This window comes from Cryptotermes secundus, unplaced genomic scaffold (assembly GCF_002891405.2).
Source record: "Cryptotermes secundus unplaced genomic scaffold, Csec_1.0 scaffold836, whole genome shotgun sequence".
Taxonomy (NCBI): Eukaryota; Metazoa; Arthropoda; class Insecta; order Blattodea; family Kalotermitidae; genus Cryptotermes; species Cryptotermes secundus.
The window spans coordinates 2,170,954-2,191,314 of record NW_019729223.1 but is presented as its reverse complement, the minus strand read 5'-3'; the positions used below and the strand labels follow the sequence as shown (position 1 = coordinate 2,191,314).

The window sequence follows — 20,361 nt, the reverse complement described above, 5'->3', positions numbered from 1 at the left end:
GGGGGGGGGGGGAGTTCAGAAGGCTAGCATTATGGCAGCGTGTGGGATCCTCTTGGCCAGCAGGATTCAGATTCATCTTTGTTCTCAAGTTCCTGACCTTGACTGGCACTGAAATTGCAGCCGGAATTTCCAAGACCGGGTGTTGAAAGAAGCGTTGTGGTCTTGAGAATGTTATGTAAACGGTTCAGTTAAAAGTGGACTAAAGAAACACATACACAATGTACATAAATATTATTCACTGCCCTAAAATAGTTACCTTCTACTTTATTTAATTTTATACGAGATTGCATAGATATGTTCTTCACTGGCGCTACCTCCTTGTGTGGGACTTAGCCTCCTCCATAGGCTGTGGTGGTTTCGTAGCAGTAAATATTTCCCGGGGTTGGGTCATTAGGCCCGCGCTAAAACCCCAACCCAAAGGATCAGGCACTATGCTTCGTCTGGCCCCTACCTTTTGACCGGTTTGACATGGGTCGCCCTAGCAGGAGCTGACGCTCTCACCAGCATAACTATGCGGGTAGTAGGGCCACGCAAACCTCCTCTCCACGATAAGGCTTTAGTACTACATATATACTATATATATCCCCACAAATGCACTGAAATCTAAATACTGATTATCATTATCATCATCATCACATCATCATTGTCACTATTATTGCTGTGATGCTACTGTTGGAGCTGATCTTATTTCTTTCTCTCGGTTCAGAAGATGAATTTCACGTGAACATATTTCAGAAGATACAGTCGTAAATATTACAGATTCTGCAGTATTATATGTTCGTAATTTAACACACACACACACATACGGGTATATATATATATATATATTACTTAAACATTTTTAGTTCTATCACATTTTCCTCCCGACAGTAGTTTCGAAAATGAAATACTTTCACATATATTTCACCCCTCTGGAGCAGTATTAGAAATAAAAGAGATTCGTTATATTTTCTCTGCTAGAATTTTCATTTTCCTTGTCTTCCCATCGTAACAGTTAAGTTGCAAACAGAAAGAGGAACATTCTGAAACAGTTTCCATTTCTTTTATCTTCCAGGATACAAATTTCTACTCCTATAAAACATATAATTGTAGTTGTAATGGATTTTAGAGTGGATTCAAGAGCATGGTTACCCACACGTTTTATATAAGTATATCACTGGGTTCGAGATCTGAATTCCATCCGGATGTATATCAACTTGGTGGAGGATGAAGTGTTGGGTGAACATTTGAAGATTATTACACAAAACGATTACATTTAATCTATGAACCAAAAGCCTATATTGCCTTCAGAATATACAACCTTATTAAAAAACAAACGACAATCGAGGAAAAAGTTGTAACATTTTACGGCAAATATTTTGGAGTTTTATATTAAACAGTTTGAATGTAAACTGAGGACAGCCTCTAATTCATCTTACAATAAGAAAACGATTCTTGTAGAAATTACATTACTATAAGTATTACGGCTACGCGGGATAATGTTGTTTCAAGGGTATATAAATTTTCAATATTTACAATTGCTCAGAAAAATGAATTTTGAATGAATCTGAAACATCATAACACAAATATTTGACTAATGTAAGATTGCAGTTGTTAAAGTGGGAATAATAGAGTGGTGGTAAAAAATTATCCAACCTGACAATGATTATTTAATGTTTATTGTTACTAATGACTTGTAATATTGAATGGTGTTACCGTTCTTAAGAATTATTACCCTATGTAATTAAAACTCTGTTAGTTGTCTTGACTCGGCTCATAAGGCTGAATACTCACCTTCATCTGTGAGCCAATTATCTAAAAAATGTGGGAGCCTCGACGTCTCACAACCCTATGGGCCTCCACGGCCTGTTACAGGGATAGTTTTTTTAGTTGTCTTGGCAATTGCATTAGTAAATATGTTGTTCCAGCAATTATAAAAAATTATGGAATTTTAATGAAACATGATTATTTACCTTTAAATTGGATATTGTATCCAAAAACATCCTCTACAGTAAAAAGTCTTGGAACATAATTTCAAACCCTGATTAAAATTGTACCATAAGAAATAAAATCAAACTAAAACATAAGTTCCTCTCATAATTCTTCAAGTCTAAAGGCTTGAAGAATTAATAGAAGATTTCTGGGTAGTCTGGGAAACTGATTCGCCGTCATCTTTTCTTCTGCAGCATTTTAATCTAAAACGACAGAACCATAGCAGATACCGGTTAAAATACTGTCTAAAATTTCCACTCGCGGCATACAGGGCTATTGGATTACAACAAGAATTCACAAAGATCAGAGAGTATGAAATTATGAACATTTGATTGAAGCCGATTTTCTCCAAGTTAAAATATTTATACGCAAACAAAAAGAGATAATATGGAACATAGCTGATTGCAAAAACGACAATTAAGCCTATAAGTATATTTGCACTCCTTGTACGGGCATTTCTGGCTTTCTGCTGACCCAGAACTTCACCGGGCATTTTCTGGACGCTCTGTCTCATTTTCCATGAAGTTGCTGTAGAAAATGTTGCCATGAGAAGGAGAGGTATGACACAATACACTACAACGTTGAACAGTGTAACAAAGTCTGTAAGTTCAACAGTGCAGTAATCTTCATAGAACTCCGTCTTCAGAAACTGAGGAACAGCAGATGCACATGCTAGGACCCATATAGTACATATGAAGAGGACAGAGCTGAAGCGTCTGAGAATTCTACATCCGCGGTCCTTCCCCATATGAGTAAGTGCAAAATATCTCTGAATACTTAACATTGTCACAGAGTAAACACATATCCCAGTACTCAGTGGGATGAAGAGTGTGATTGACAGGCAGACCAAGAAGCCCACTACCATGGAACCAGATAAATTGTACATATATGAAACTATGATATTGCATATAAGGGAGAAACTGTCGCCAATAGCAAGATTAAGTATAATAACATTATTAGATGAAAGCATTTCCCTATGTCGAGCGAAAATTAAGAAAAGAATTACGTTGCCGATGAAACCGATTAGAAATAGTGTTCCATGAAGGAAGAGTATGAGAATCATCACGTTATCACCAAGCTCAGACTCTGGATCGTCCATCAAACTCATTATGTACGTTCTCACGTTGAATTCATAGTTTCTCCAAGTTTCAATATCGAGAAAGTTTTCAAACCAAGGACTTGTTGAAACGTTCTTGAAATTATCGTATGATCTAATTTGTTTCATGACATTTAATTCATAAACAAATGTTTGTACTTCTTCTGTTAGTTGATACCAAAGTGTGATGTTCAATGACTGACTTCCGGCGAACTCACATATTTTTGTGTCATAATTTATAGCTGTCATACTGTTCAAGAGTATCATGTAAAACTGTGCAGTGAAGCAAAGCATACAGCCATGTCGATAGAGATTCGTATTGTTCACTTCGTCATCCAAAGTACCATCGAAGAACAATTTCATTATATACGTATCAGGCGCTACGACACTTTCACTGCATTTGAGTATTCTCTGAATGTCCGTAGCCAGACAGGCAAATGCTTGGTCTAAATCTTCACTCTCGCTGTGACTAACGTTTAAATTGAGTTCTGGTTCTTTAACAAAACACTGTGCAGTTCTTGTAACTTCCTCGCTTATGCTATCCGTGCTTCTGTTCAAGAGATCCAGTTCACACAAGTTTCTCACTAACGTCAGGTTGCACGTGTCGTTGTTGCTGCTAATGGAGGAATGTGCCAGGGGCGTATGTTGCAGGCACAACATCAGCAGGTATAAGAAAAGCGAGGAAATCATCTGCAACAATAAAATATTCATTCATAACTAACTCCATTCTTTACATTCTATCTTGAGAAGTTAAAAATCCTTCCGTTTCACAAGAAATTCTTCGTTATGTGGGATTTGAGGTTCTCGTGGCTGTGTCTCTGAGCACAAAGGTTTTCCGAAACGTTACCCCGTTTAGTCTGGTAGAAGTTTATTGACATTTCGGAGGAACTTACTTCCTGTATCTTTAGAGTTAAAGGGTAAACCAATCAGATGGCATCAAAGTACCCTGGTTGCTGTCTACTTTCTTGCTTACTTGATTTGTCTTTTACTCTGAAGATGGATGCGGAATATTTCTTTGAATCTCAGTAAACTTATACCATAGCACTCAATATAACATCTCAAAAAGTAATTCGCTTGAAATTCTCCACCCTTTTATGAATAGACCAGTCTAATTTAAAGGAAGAATGGACATATAGAGTCTACTTCGATTCAGTTGTGTGTGTGGATACTTCCCAAATACGTCCGTTGCAATCATGCCTTCTTCATTGGTCTGATGTTCACATTCGTATACAAATCCAGGTTCACAAAACCAGTCACATTACAGATATTCTGCACTGAGTCACAATAATTTTTACTTATATTTTATCAAATATTAAGTATTCCGAAGACTCTTTATAAAAAATTTAGATTTTAACTAATCTATGTCGCGTATTCTAATTTGTGAACTGTACGCTGTTTTCTTTAATACCCACGAATTTGCTTTTGATCTGCGATTAGATTAGGAATTTTATTTGACCGATAAGAACCAAATATTTTGCTTGCATACGAGCTGCAGTTTACATCCTCAATTTCAAATTTAATCAAATGCTGCTTTGCAGATTCCGGAATGAAATATATGGTCAGAGAGACATGAAAAACACCCTACACTACACTTCATGGCATCAAAAGCGCTCTTCATAAATCTTTGCATCTGAACCGCGCCCTTTCCTGAATAATATTTTGTGCATTGGTAATCACTTCATGACATCAGTTTCTTCATATGAAGATTGAGATGCCAAGAAAACATTTGTTAGAAGGAGACTAATATTGGTATCTTCATGTTTCGTACCCTGATATGTCAATACTAACATGGACATAGTGGCAATATTATTGTATTTAAGGGCTATTTTATTAATGTTATATTTTAGCGTACTGTTGCACTGGTTCATGTCCATGATGTGTATTTATGCTAACCGTCTTACAGCGCACAGTTTTTATTTAATTTCATCTTTCTCTTCACAGTTTCACTATATGTTTCAGTACTAATGTGCCATCTTCAGGTTTGACGTGCATAGAGACACACTTGAAGATGGCGCATTAGTGCTGAAACATGTAGTGTAAAAGTGAAGAGAAAGGTGAAATTAAATAAAAAGTGTGCACTGTAAGACGGTTAGCATAAATACATATCATGGCTATTTTATTGATTAATTTTAAAATTATCAATATATAGAACAGTTCATGTAGTATGAATATGGCTGGGAATAAGAAGTTTAATTTTCGAAGGAAATTTGGTGGTAATTAAAGCAAGTGTCACGTAACTTCGCACAAGACCAAGAGTAACCTTGAATACGCAGAAGAAAAATTTTAGACAAGGGGGTGGTTTCGAGAGTGTGAGAAGCGACAGGCAGCCAGTTGTTTGTACGTGACACTTGCTTTAAATATACAAAGACAAGGAAAGTTAGGTGCCACCTTCATACTGACATGGAATACGTTCCTTCCACTAGAAGCTCTTTAAATAGCTTGTTTATTTAGCCACTGCTTACGGGGAATCTGATGCTTATAACTGAAAACATTGTTCCCGATTGAAAATGCTTCTAAGGTTGTAAATACTCGTATATATGAGAAATGCAAGGTTTGTGTGAGCTAAAATTCCATCCCAATTACGAAGCCCAAAAATATTGAAAATTTATTGAGTGCAAAATAAATGTATTTATCAATAGATACAATATTACGAATTCTAAAATTTCATTTCAAATAAATATAAATTAATTTTCTGAATAATTGTGTATATTTGAAAGATAGAGGGGCGGATAGAAGTGACAAGAAGACGTAAGAAGTTGCTGGATGACCTTGGGGACAGAAGAGGATACTGTCATTTGAAGGAGAAAGCTCTAGATCGCATTAAGTGGAGGAATTGTTTTTGAAGAGACTGTGGACCTGTCGTCTGACAGATTACTGATGATGATGATGATGATGATGATGATGATGATGATGATGTGTATATTAATGTATGGCATGATATATATTGGAGATATTTGTCGAATCATTTCGCGTTTTAATATTCTTTTCCTTTCCACGTCCAACTTCGATCTCGAAAACATAATTGTCTCTGATGTGAGCAGTACTAGTGAGTTGACCGTAATATATGAGGGTCGCAGGTGTAGAAACAGTTCCTTAGTGATGGCAATCGGCTATTGCAGGTGTTTTTGTGGTTCGGCGAAGCAGAAAGGACACTCTTCACTGAATGATATTGCGTCAGTCGCTTCAATATACACTGAAAGAAGTAGATATGAATGTGTTATCCAAACATTGGAACTTCTGCCGTAGGAACAATGGAAGTAACATAGCTGGACAAAGAACACGGTGGAAGTTGTGACAGAAATTGATTGCTTACGTGCTGATGAATCTTATCTAATAGCATAACAGATGGTCAGAAGCCAGCTCAAATGGGAGGATGGTGAGAAGCAGAGGGGCTGATACAGAAGAAGCAACACAGGGTGAACATCTAGCTGAAACATGCAAGTACAGTTTATGATTAAAAGTAGAGACTGAGAAATAGGATTGCCTGGTAACCAGCGACGAATGGGAAAGTTTAAACTGAAGACTTGGAGACATACTTGGAGCTCTGGAGATGGCACTTAAGATTCGCTCACTCGTTTGTGGCATGGAGAAAACAGTGGTCCACATCCAAAGAAATTAAGACCAATATAATTTGTAAGTCGTAACAATTAATACCTTCTTTAATTTTTCCTTTATTTCATTAGCATAAAAAGGTGGGGTAAGTAAGTTTAGATGTAACTTTTTGAAAAATCTATTTTAAGAGCTGCAGATATTAGCAATCTAATGCTACAAGCCGGAAGGTCGCACGTTCGATTCCTGATGTTCTCATTGGATTTTTCAATTGACGTAATCCTTCCAGCAGCAATACGTCCGTGGGGTCGACGCAGCCTCTAGCATAAATGAGTACCAGGAATCTTCCTCGGGGGTAAAGGGCGACCGGCACATAAGGCAGACAACACCGCCATCTGTGAGCCGATTTTCTAGAAAGACGTCTCACAGCCATATATGCCTCCACAACCTGTTACAGGGATAGCCCATTTTTGTTCCAAACCCCAAAATAATGATACGTTAAATATTAATTGAATTTCGCCTTTCAAAATGTACAATTTTTCTCTCGTAGAAACCTGTCCCTGAAACAACGGGAGCAATCTGGTACACTTACTTAACTACAAGCTCGGTATCTTTCATTGTAGATTCATATGAATAGGTTCGAAAATAAATATTGTTTACATAAAAACCACTGTGTAACCTCTTTCAAATTATATACTTTACTACCTGTATCTGAAGATACCAGCTGTAACCAAATGATTTTACTTTGAAATGTTGAATTAGTCTTTCATATAATACACATATTTTTTTATTTCTGGAAATGAAGAGAAACGGAAGAAAAGTTAGTCATATAAATCCAAAAGTTAAGAAAAATAGTTGTTTATTTACAGTTTCTAAACCTAAGTTCTACATCAGAAATTACTCACACTGCTTGCAATCAGCCAGACAATCCCTTCACTCGTACTTATATGATACACGAAAATCTGTGAACACTCACCAACGATCTTCTTCCCTTTGTCATGATGATGGCCCTCGCTTCTGTTGGACTGAGTGCAGAGTTAGCTCGGAGCAATGGGATTGCTTCACGACAATAGTAAACAACTCACTTCAGCTCCTCGTATTAAAACTGGCTTTTTGCACCTCCCCCAACCTCACCTCCGGAACAGGATTTGGCCTTTCCGTGCTAGAATGACGTAATATCCCTTTTAAAGAAGAGTGGTTTATAAAATTCGCTAAAATAATATTCCTACACCACGACATGTATGGTTCCGTATGGCTGTGAAACGTGGTCTCTGACATTAAGGGAGGAAGACAGACTGAGGGCAAGGACAACAGGGCGCTGAGGAGAATATTTGGACCGAAGATGGATGGAATGTCAGGAGGTTGGAGAAAACTGTATAATGAGGAGCTTCATAACTTATACTCTTCTCCAAGTATTATTAGAATGATCAAGTCAAGGAGGATGAGGTGGGCAGGGCACATAGCACGGATGGTGGAGACGAGGAATGCATATAGAATAACGGTGGGAAAGACAAAAGGAAGACCAAGGCGTAGGTGGGTGGACAGTATTAAAATGGATCTTAGAGAGATAGGATGGAATGGTATGGATTGGATTGATCTGGCTCAGGATAGAGACAAGTGGAGGGCTCTTGTGAACACGCTAATGAACCTTCAGGTTCCATAAGATGCTGGGAAATTCTTGAGTACTGCAGATTTGGCGGCTCCCCCAGAATGACTCAGCTCCATAAGTAAGTAAGTAAGTAAGTTAGCACGCGATGACATGATTATTATAGCAGTTTGATCGAGCAGGTCAGTATAGCGGCAACGCCCTAATCTTAAATTCGGGAGGTACTCCGTTTGAAACTCTGCCGGAACGCTGGGCTTCTTCGTGGGTTTTCTCAGTCTCCCCAGCATATATCTGAATATTACCTCGATTATGCCATGATTGTTTCTTTTCAAATTCCTTCAAGTTCCTTATTCAACAATCAGCTCACTATTCGAAGTTGGACAAAGTAACCCACAGAGAGTTACAGCAGTTTCTGCCGCCATCTCTTGTAGACAGCCATATCCAGTGTCTGTAAACCGACAGGTGTAAAGTGGTGGTTCGGGTTAAAAACCTCGCGATATTCAGCAAGGTCGCCTAGTGTGTCTTTATGCCTTCGTTATATAAGACTTCTGCAATGAATGTCCTGTGATGCAGATGTATGGCCTTGCCATAGTTCAGGCGGTAAGTCGCCACGGCGGCCCTAGTTCGATCCCAGGGAAAGTCATTTGAGATTTGTGGTGGACAAAGTGGCGCTGGGGCATGTTTCCTCCGAGCATTTCGGTTTCGCCTGCCAATTCTCCTTCCACCAACTGTTGCATGTTCAACTATCATCCGGGGCTGGTACAATAGGCCGACGTACCAAGAGGACTCAGTCTCGCCCCACCCCACGGAATTAAAGAAAAGAAAGGAAGCATGATGCAGATACTTTGTCTAGGGGCCGGAAATTCTCATTTTCAGTTCGTTCATTCAGTAGCATATGAATATTAGGTTCATATTTAAATCAGGCCGGTCACGGTGGCCGGGCGGTCTAAGGCATGCACTGTCTTCGCTTGCTCTGAAGCCGGGATCGTGGGTTTGAGTCCCACACAAGGCATGGATGTTTATGTGTTCATTCTGTGTTTATATATCCTGTGTTTAGGTAGAGGCTTTTCGACAAGCTGATCACTCGTCCAAGGAGTCCTACCGTCTGTAAAAATGATTATGAAACTGAAAAATCTGAGGCCAGATCCCAAGGGGACTGTATAGCCAGTGAAGAAAGGGCATACATCAATTTTCCTTAATTTTAGAGGGAACTTTTACATTAGAATAGTATAATTACTTCAGTTTTCCTGAATATTATAGAGTATCTTTAAAATAGCATGGCATATAACCTTTTCCTACATTCAGATAATGTCTTCTCAAGACAACAAGAATACGGATGCATATTATAACCAATTTTAATCACTTAAGTTATGTTCATGGGTGCCTGAGGATGAACTAATCATGTGGTCGAAACATGTAGCACAGTTACTCTTATGTTAAACAAGTAAGATATATACCAATACCTATTGTCTTTATTGAAGATATTCCCATACAACTTGTTGAGTCGACGATCGTGATGTAAACAATTAAATGGAAGTAAGTCACATTGCATGACAAATACTAGGTACATTTCACATACCCACATAAAAGGTTTACCATTATGAACATGGGATATTGAAAAAAAATACTACTCTCTCGTTCGTGGCCCATTATACTTATGTAAGTTACGTTCATGCAACAAGCTAAGTTTTGTTTATATGGGAACTCGAAATTTCGTAATTCAGGGCTTTTATCTCACCGTTACATTTCAGTTTCTTTTATATGAAGCGATAATAAATGAATAGTATATACTAAAAAGGTAAAGCTACCCTGTAACAAGCCACGAAGGTCCATAAGGGTGTGAGAGGTGGAGGCTCCCACATTTTCTCTAGACAATCGGCTCGCAGATGGCCGTGACCTTAGCTTTATACGCCGCCCGCGCTTTATTCGCCAGGAAAATTTCTGGTAATCATTTCTGTTAGAGGCTGAGTTGACCCCTGGGCCATAGTGCGGCTGCAATGATTAGGTCAATTGAAAAAATCCGATGGATTCGATCCGGCGTCCATCCGGCTTGTAGCATAGTGCCTCATCCAACTACGCTACCCCATGCCCCACAGTATAATAGTAATGGATGCAATATTAAGGAGTAAGCACTCTTTAAAAGCGGTGATTTTCTAAATAACACAAATATGGGACGGGAACAAATACTGAAACATAAATCTTTGTCCACTATTTTAGATTCTTCGAGCTCTCACTTGGGCAGTTCCATCTCGCAGAAGAAGGCATAGCGGCTGTTGCATGGCAGGTCGTTCAGCAGGCCTGCGCGCGTCACTCCCCCGCAGTCTTGCTCAGGATCTGTGCCCACTGGAGCATTGTTCGGCTGTCCAGGTGTGAAGTTCTTATACCCCGTGGTGTTCAGAGACTGTCCTGGTGCATACAGACACCACATAAATTGTTTTATTTACTGAGTCCATCGTATTTTTAGCACTTTGAAGCAAGAACCTGACGTAAATTAACATTTACAGATTAAATTCCTATGTCGGAGTAAATAGATTGCTTCTTCCGTACACACATTCATACCTACTGGTTAATCTCTGTTTAATAGTACAAAATAGCTAATGTCCATCTGTCTTTCTATCTTCCCTTTTTTCTGTCCGCATTGATCTTTCTTCGAAACAGTGTGTCATGGAAGACATGGTAAATGCTTGTAGAAAAAAGAAAGTATGCCTCTATGAGAGAAAGTCATGAGAAAATTAAATTTTTCTGTTACATGGACGGGTTTGAGTTCGAGACAATTTATTTCTCTGCAATTTCCTTCGTAAAAATACACTTTTTTTTTGCGGAAATAAGTATGAAACCACATATTTTATAGTGACCACGGTGATGAAAGATTTCTACATTGGATATGGCTTGATAAAGGGTACGCGGTAGCGTAGTTACTCGAAGCACTATGCTACAAGCCGGAGGGTCGCGGGATGGAATCCCAATGAAGTAATTCGGTTTTTCAAGTGAACTAATCCTAAGACTTGCATTTGATACTGGGTAGGATGTTGTGTCCGTCCGAGAATATGGATCTAAATGCAGTAGCACGAATATACGAGTATTCCGTCCCCAAATTCCCACTGAAAAGATTCTTCGATGACAAGAACGTACGAAAAAAAGGAAGAATCATTGCCAGTATCAAATATAGGTAAATTTATCTCTGTAACAGACCGTGGATGCCTATAAGTTTGTGAGACGTCGAGTTTCCCATATTTTCTAGAGAATTGGCTCACAGATGGCGGTCAGGTTGTCAGCTTTACCGCCTGCCGCCCTCTACCCCCAGGAAGATTCCTGGTACTCATTTCTGTTAGAGTCTGAGTCAATTCCAGGGCCATAATGCGGCTGGAAGGATTAGGTAAATTGAAAAAATCCAACTAATCGGGACTTGAACCCGCGACCTTCCGGCTTGAAGCACAGTGCCTCAACCACTTACGCTACCGCGTGCCCCAGCATCGAAAATCGTCCGTATGATATTCGAAAGGGACTAATGAGTCACAATTTGAAGATAGAAGAGACAAGTTTGGAATCATATGATTAGGTACATGACACGCACTGAGTGGGTTCACGGCTACTGCGCAAGGGTAAAAATTGGGGAAAAGTTCTTTTTTTTTTATTTTCCACATGGAAAATTTTAAACTTAATTCTAAATTTATTGAAGAATGTGACACCCTGTTTTGTTTACATTTGCACCTTAATCATGTTTTTTTTTTTTTAATTTCGAAAGGGACAAAACTTTTTCCAGGTTTCGAGGTCTTAACCTGACTTCTTTCTTTGTTTTATTTTCTAACCTAATAACGCAAATTCTTATTTCATTTTGTATAACCCAATCAACCTCACTATAAAGTACTCCTGTCTCTTTTAACATAATGTAACTTTATGTTCTTACTGCCTTAACAACTCTTATGTTACTCAGTTTACATGGTTCGTTGAAGACGACACAGTGGTCACATCACCGAACCTAACTTCTTTCGATGAGCTGCCGGCTGAATTCAAATATCCCTATAAAATATAATCTAGTCCAATTGGTTTGCCGATCAGAGTGGTCACGCTGTCTGAGGCATGACCCGTTTTCCCCTTCTTGAACATCGTGAGTTCGAATCTCACTATAGGTATGGATGTCTATGTGCGTTTATTATGTGTTTGAGTTGTTCTGTTTGTAGGTAGCTGTCTTGCGACGTGCTGTAGGTAGCTGTCTTGCGACGTGCTGATCCACGTTCAAGGAGTCCTATCAATTGTGTATAGATTCAAAAACTGAAAAATTGACCGAGGTCCACAACAGATGTAGACCCGTAGATAGTTTAACAGTTCAGTTGGTTTTTGTAATGATATGTCGTACTATTAAACTGCCCATCTCAAACAGAAGGACACCTATAAACGCCACAAAATGTAAACAATATAAATTATATGGTCAAATATTTGTAGAGGGTCAATCGATAACCACTTGCCCCTCGAGTGTATCGAGATTTACAGCTTTTATTCGAAACACATTTACGATATGGTGAATATTTTACGAAGTAGAAGAAAAATATTCCTAGATCTTTATTTGAGATGAATGAACATTAAAGCCAATGAAATTTATGAAACGTAAGAAATGTATTTGTAAAATACTCTCATTGGAAATTTGAGTGCACCTATTTTCTTTTCTTTAATATTTCTTTACGTGATCATCTTTTGAAGATTAAAATTTAGGTTATTAGAACAGGAATGAATATCAACTCCTTTGTTAGAATTACCAAATATAGTTTCAAATTGTCCCTCGATGTAAAAGTCATGGTATCCGAGGAAGGCGTTATTGTTGTCTGCGGAATTCTGCACTTTGGGATGCAAGTCGTACAAGCTTTTGATGAGGTTAGCTTCCTCTTGCGAATTTATAACGGCTAGATGAGCCCCTTCTTGTGCGCAGACCCGCAGAGCATCTCTCCAGGTGAGCCCAATGGGATGAAACTTGTAATAGCCCATAAGAGGAAAGAGTTCGTATCCAGGCGTAGGCAAATCAGGCGGTGCTGCAAAGTAGTGAATTACCTGTAGTCTCATGTTAATATTTCTGATGGGGGTTTCGGTGAATCAGCTCATGTGACAAATATATCCACAGGTTCTAAAGCCTCAATTTTGTGAACTTCTTAAGGACACCCGTTTTAATATATGAAATTTTAGAGTAAATTTTCAAAAGTATTAATCGATAAAAATTTATCCGAAGATAATTAGTCCGTATTTTAGTATATCAAGGCCTCAGAAAAACTTTAAATCGACAACGGAACAATAAATATGTCTCTCAAAGCAAATTTATTACTAATTAGGGTCTTTGTCGTTCTAAGTTAAATATGTTTTCTTTTAATTAACTGTAAAATAGCGTCCCAACTGCAACCCTAGTAATTACAGGTTCTGCGCAAGGAAATCAAATGAGTCTTCTGTTTATCAGGGGATTGGAGGATCTCACCATCCTGCTAGTTCAATCCGTTTTGCATTCGCTCTACCAGTTTCAACATTATGCTTCAACCCTTGTCTTTGCGAATCACAGGAATAACAGGAGCTTCATATCTATAAGCTTCTTTCTTGCCCTTCATTTGCACTACATATTCATCCGCAATCGCCTCAGTTTATCCCCTTTCATGCTACTATCATAACCCACGATACTTCTCTTCTGAAATCCAAAGTTTTATTCCATTGAATATAATATTTAACATCGGCTGCCACCTGAAGATATCTGTAATTTTTCTAACTATCCCTTCTTGGGAATCCGCCGTTCGCTCAGACACTCAAGAATTTCCCGAAATATTATGGAACTCGTAGGTTCAGCGTGTACCCTGCTCAAGAGTTCTCCACTGGACCCTATCCTGAGCCAGATAAACCCATTCCATACCGTTCTGTCCTATATTTCCAACATCAATTTTAATATTATCCTCCCACCTGCGTCTTCGTCTTCCTGCCTGTTTCTTTCCTTCTGGTCTTCCCACCAAATTCCTATATGCATTCCCTTTATTCCCATGCGTGTTATATACCCCGCCCATCTCATATTTATGCCATTTTTCAATCAAAATTATGCACCAGCCTTCAACTGTACAAAACTACGTGTATTCATTAAAAACCCAGCAGTCTAGCGATTAAGCATTCTGAATCAGTAGTTTGAAGGTATAAAGACAGAAAGCCTTATCCAGCCCCGTAATTGTTATCACTTCTTTTACCATTTTATCTGTCTTAGTGCGCACATTCTCTTCAGCGCTTTGTTTTCAAATACTTTCAGTTCTCTTCCTTCAAAGTAAGAAAGAAAATTTTGTATTCAGAAAATGCCGCGGAAACGTGTAATTCTTCGTCTGAAAATCCTCGTCTCTTTGGAAGAAAAACGTTACTAATTAAAAACTAACTAACCTCACAGAGGTTCTTCCTGGGAATCTAACACGCCTATACGAAGAGGAAGACCTTCCAACAATTATCTTTAAAGGGAAAGCTATCCCAGTAACAGGCCATGAACGGGCCATAGCTCAAGCGGTTAGCCGCTGGCATCCCATCGCGGGGGCCCGGGTTCGATCCCAGATCTCGTCAAGTGGGATTTGTGGTGGACAAAGTGGCGCTGGGCAAGTTTTCTCCGAGTGCTTCGGTTTCTCCTGTCAATCTTCATTCCACCAATTGCTCCACAATCACCCTCACCTATCATCTNCCCCCCCCCCTGAAGTGGTGCCCATTTCTGTCAGAGACTGAGTCAGCTCCAGCGCTACAATGCGGCTGGAAAGATTAGGTAAATTGAAAAAATCCATTTACCTCATAGGGAATCGAACCAGCAACCTTCCGGCTTGTAGCATAGTGCCTCAACTAACTATACTACCGCGTGCCCCAGCAATTATCTATAAAGTTGGAAAAAACTTGATCTTAATCCTTGGAAGGTAGAAGAAAAAATAACTGGTTGGTCCGTTGGTGGTACCCCTGCATCGTATTCGGGAGACCCAAGTTCAAATCTCGGCCCGGAAACCAGCTGTTCTGTCTGAATTATTCCCTGGTTACCCACAAAACCTCCAGACAGATACCGGGATGGTACGGTAAATTAGGCCACGACTTGTTTCTTCCACATTCTTTTCAAACAATTACTCACCAATCATCCTATTAATAAACGCTGCATAAGCTTGCCCAGTGAATACATCGTTAAATAAGGCTTAAGCAAATAACCATGAAAAACGGTGAAACACTGGTTGGTATCGTAAATTTTAAATTAATTTATTAAAACCTTCTTCTAACCTATAGAGATATTTAGCTCTAAAGATTAAGCTGGGACATTTATGAATAATGTACTAAATTCTGATACGTCTGAGGAAGGTGTATAAATCATTAAATATCTTCGGCAAAACCGATGCCTCCTTCTAAATTCGAACCAAGAGCCTTCAAAACAAAAATAAGAGGCGCTGTCGCTGATGTAACCTGCTCAGTACGAGTTCGCCTGCTTTCGTACCTGTTAAAGTCGCCTTTATATCGATGGAATCATGGCTGTCGCAAGAAGTGACGGTGTGTTCCAGATCCACTTCCCATGACGGTCCCTTGTCTGCTTCATTTCCACCATGTTGCAGTCCTACCTGAACATGAGGAAAACGAAAACTTATTGAATTAAATTAGGGACAGTCCTCAAAGTATTACCCACTGAAGAAGTGTATGTCAGGTTTCGAAATACTTAGACCTCATAATAGTTCATACCTATCGTACTGCTGTTTTATGTGTCACTGCTAGTCATCATACAAATTTTGATTACAACAAATAGTCAGCAGTAATCATGCTACTGACTACCAATCACGGTCTCAATTATTTTTTTTTGCTAATGGGGTGGGACTAAGTCCCCTGTACTGCGGCCACTTCTGGCCTACTGTACCAGCCCCAGATGATAGGTGAGGGTGATTGTGGAGCAATTGGTGGAATGAAGATTGGCAGGGGAAACCGAAGTACTCGGAGAAAATCTGCCTCACCGCCACTTAGTCCACTACAAATCATACTTGACCAGACCCGGGATCGAACCTGGGCCTCCGCGGTGGGAAGCCAGCGACTAACCGCTTGAGCTATGGCACGGCCCCGGTCTCCATGATAATATTATTTCAATAGAACTTGTACTTAGCCGGTCATGATAGCCGAGCGGTCTAAGGCATTCACTGCATTCGGAAGCCGCGATCGTGAGTTCGAATCTAACTCAGGACATAGATGTTTGTGTCCACATTACTCGTGCTCGTGCTCGCCAGGCTTGTGCTCGTCGGGAGACTCGTCTGGCTTTTACTTGTGCTCGTAAATCTTCGTCCACACTACTTCAGTTGCTCGCCAGGCTTCAGCGCGTGAGGATCCGTATATTTACTCGTAGTGTGTATAGGCTGTAGTCGTATTTTAATATATTGGCTATAGTTTTTAAATTAAAAATTTTAAGTTTGCTTGTCTCGTGACTTGCCATATCGTCCACATTACTCGCGAGCATAGCGAGTCACACGAGTACGAGCACGAGTAATGTGGACTCGCCTTAAGATGTAACAAACCGAAGTGAAACGGACAGTTTCACGGAGGTAGGCCAAGGTCCAAATTGGGGCTGTAGCGCCAAAGGACTTGTACTTTACAAAACTCTAATGTAAATATTCAAGTTTTATTACATTTCGAGTGAGTATTTCTGCTGCCTAATGTAGTATTGCAGTAGTTATTAGAAGGAATTAGGAAGGATAGGTAAATGAAAGTAAATACACTGCATGAGAAATAAAACAAGGAATCGAGAGAAAGATGGTATTATTTTCGTCTGTAAATCTACGTAGTGCTATATGATTCGACATTTCCCTTTATCCATGGTTTGAATTCCAAAGCACTAGGTAACACACGGCATTAACCCTTTATTTTTTTATTCTCAGGCTTCTTGCTTGGTGAGAGATAGGCCTGTTATCTGATGTATTGTTTAATGATGCTGTGTTGTTAGCGGTCACTTAACGTGGAATGGTAAGACAGGATGATCGGTTCTGTGATCTCTTATATTTCCTCTGCATGGACCCCATGGAAAACACTTTCTTAAGAATGAATGTTTATCGGTACGTTACCCAGCAACGAATGTCTTTCTATCGTTAAGAACGTAAATTCGGTTATGTGTTTATTGAGCCGTTGCCTAGCAATGGTCATATGAGTAACAATATGGATCAGTTCCGTTTGAATGAATGGCACGCGGACCTGTAGGTTCAAGCTGTTAAACGGTCTCTCACCTGAGCTATCCAGTGGCCTGTTTTGTTCCTGTGACTTAGAATTGAGAACTTCATGGAAGATGAGCGAGTTTCAATACATTTGCCTCCTTCAGAAGCACAAACCGACAGAAGGATTGCGAATGCTAACAACACACCGGGAACCATACTGCACCTGTAACATTCACACAACTTATATTTCTGACGAAAACAAACAAAAAGTTGCTATCAATCAATTTACTTATCAGACTGGATTAGCGATAGCGCTCTGGGCTTTTGTTTAGGAGGAACCTATTTCAAATCTTGATCAGATCTCATGCTGTCATGACTGAATATTTTTGTGGCAGTCCTTGGCCTGTCTAGCTGAATACAGAGAATTAAACATGACACATGAAACATAATTAATAATTATAACCTAATCCATTATCTTCTTCATATTATTTTCATTCGCTGTCAAAATATTATATATTAAACTTGAAAAACGCAATTAAATTATTTAAAAATCCATCACAGTTCCATATTCTGTCTCCAAAACACAGAAGTCTCACATTACTAACAAAAACCAGACAAAATGATTTTAGAAATATTATTGTAATAATGGACAAACAGAAGGGACATGTAACTTGATCGCTGGCTAAGCTTCCAGAATTTCAGCCATAAACAACGCAAACTGTAGAGTGATTAACTCAAAAGTAAATGCCGACTAACTATTTTTGGGCCGTGAAATGTACCTCAGTGTCAGGAATTGTAACTGGCAAAATGGCATACATTTCACTTTATTTGTATATTATTTTCATTATACTAATATTACGCTGGGCCGGTCACGGTATCCGAGCGGTCTAAGGCATGTACTGTCTTCGCTCGCTTGGAAACTGGGATCGTGCATTCGAATCCCACTCAGGGCATGGATGTTTAGTTTGTGTGTGTGCGTTTTTCTGTCTTTTTGTACAGGTAGAGGCCTTGCGACGAGCTGATCACCCGCCCAAGGAGTCCTACCGAATGTATGAGATCTAGAAAAACCGAAGTGAACGAAGAAGTTCATGGAGGTAGGCCTAGGCCCACTGGGGCTGTAGTGCCAAGGGGAGGGGGGCTCATAATAATTATCCCTCCCACCGTCCATCACTTGAAGTTTTGTAATTGTAGATTTAAGAGTTAACTGTGGCCTTGCTACATCGCATAACTCAAGACTCAACGAAAACGAGTTATGCTACGTATGAATTAACAGTTAACACTGTATGTATTTTAGCGTTGTGTTTCTCGTGTGTAATGACTGCCTTTGTTCTTCTTTTCCTTCCATTCCTGTTTCTCCCACTAGGGGCAGAGGCCATCCGTGAAATCTTTTCACTTCAGTTTCTTAATGTAAGACAGTCGGCAAGACACATTGGACGGGAGATCAGCCCGTCGCAAGGCTGCTACATAATATTTTTTTATTGCTAGTGGTGTGGGACTAAGTCCCTTGCACTGCGGCCACTTCTGGCCTATTGTACCAGCCCCAGATGATAGGTGAGGGTGATTGTGGAGCAATTGGTGGGATGAAGATTGGCAGGGGAAACCGAAGTACTCGGAGAAAACCTGCCCCATCGCCACTTTGTCCACCACAAATCCCACTTGACCAGACCCGAGATCGAACCCGGGCCGCCGCGGTGGGAATCCAGCGACTAACCGCTTCAGCTATGGCGCGGCCTGCCTAACACATAAACAGAATAAACACAAACAGACATCCATGCTTTGAGTGAGGTTTGAACCCACGGTCCCAGTGTTCGAGCGGGCGAAAATATTTCATGCCTTAGACTGCTCGACCATTTTGATCGGCGACATTGTTAACAGCAAACTTCAAATCTTCAGGTTCCATTACATTTTTTTAATATATAGTCCTATTTTATTTGCCATCTGTACTAATACATTCAGCAAATTGTTATGGTGTACTTTGACTTGAAGAGGAATGCTCATTTGCACTATTCTGTAGTGAGTAGGCTGGAGGCCTCGTGTGACAGGTTCCATTACATAAGAATAATTGTTAACATATGAAGTTAATAAGCTAATTACTGATTAGTTAAGTCGTCTGAATTGTAGCTTCTGGGAAGAATCTGTCTGTATTTTGAAGCCAATTTCTCTTTTCTGTTTGAAGCCGCAATTAAGCACTGAAATAGTAAGACAGTAAGTTCCTAACCTGAGAACTTGCACAGTTCGAATTTTCGTCGGAACTTCGACTATCCTGAAGGTTTTCCACGATTTTTCTCAGTCCCTCCACACAAATTCTGAGACACTACCTTAAATTAGGCCAAGACATTTTCTTCTACATCCTTTCAAACACATTATTCACTACCATTCAAACATTTGACGCCATAATTCTGTTTTATTTTACTGACAGCTTCATTAAAGAAAAGACCGCCTCTGTGGTCTAGTGGTCAGTGTTCCTGGCTATATATCCAGAGGTTCGGGTTTGATTCCAGGCCCTACAATTCAATAGCACAGAACAATAGCTAAAATATGTAGAACGAAGAAAATAAACGTACAAAAACCTCAAACTGAGTAAAATGACACCTACCTGTATAAGTTCACCATTTCGTCTTTTCTCTATATGAACCTCAGGGCAAATACCTGGTGTAGAGTCTCAGGTCCCGGATTTCCGAGATAATGGCTTGTTTCTCCTTTATGATACGCTCATAGTTGGTCTTATCAAACTGAGTTTCACGATTCAACAAAGCAGCATTGTCAGCAAGTGAAGAAGTTCCCTTGTCCTCCCCCTCCCCAAGAAGGGGTTACAGAAAGCGTCAGAGCGTCATCCGGATATCAGATATGATATCTGGCTTTTGTAAATAAGATCTGTCTCTTTACATTTCAGTTAGTGATGAATATATTCTTCTAATGAAATCTGCATTACATATGATCATTCACATTCGCAGTATCTCAAAAGGAAAAATATGCAAAATATGTCGTAATAA

General features: G+C 39.6%; 2 protein-coding genes across 9 annotated transcripts in view; both read right to left on the bottom strand.

Moving 5' to 3' along the window:
* The window catches only part of LOC111865557 (neuropeptide CCHamide-2 receptor), a 19,235-nt gene extending 11,530 nt beyond the window's left edge, over positions 1 to 7,705 (bottom strand). For 3 of the 8 annotated variants that reach the window (XM_033751870.1, XM_033751873.1, XM_033751874.1), the window contains exon 1: positions 7,593 to 7,697. Coding sequence is in view for 1 of the 8 variants with exons in the window: in XM_023853692.2 (XP_023709460.1) it covers positions 2,090 to 3,757; positions 7,593 to 7,616 (1,692 nt within the window). In the remaining 7 variants the exon portion in view is untranslated. Of the gene's footprint in view, positions 1 to 9; positions 3,758 to 7,521; positions 7,564 to 7,592 lie in introns of those variants that run through there. The other 5 variants (XM_023853692.2, XM_033751872.1, XM_023853693.2 and 2 more) reach the window with 5 other exon arrangements.
* Positions 7,706 to 10,262: 2,557 nt separating this feature from the next.
* On the bottom strand, positions 10,263 to 19,990 carry LOC111865552 (hemolymph lipopolysaccharide-binding protein). Its single transcript, XM_023853686.2, has 5 exons — positions 19,965 to 19,990; positions 17,441 to 17,591; positions 15,682 to 15,802; positions 12,977 to 13,246; positions 10,263 to 10,628 (listed from the first exon to the last, which is right to left on the bottom strand). Exons 1-5 carry the CDS (start codon positions 19,979 to 19,981, stop codon positions 10,453 to 10,455), a joined length of 735 nt encoding a protein of 244 aa, XP_023709454.1. The 5' UTR covers positions 19,982 to 19,990; the 3' UTR covers positions 10,263 to 10,452.
* Between the last annotated feature and the right edge of the window lie 371 nt (positions 19,991 to 20,361).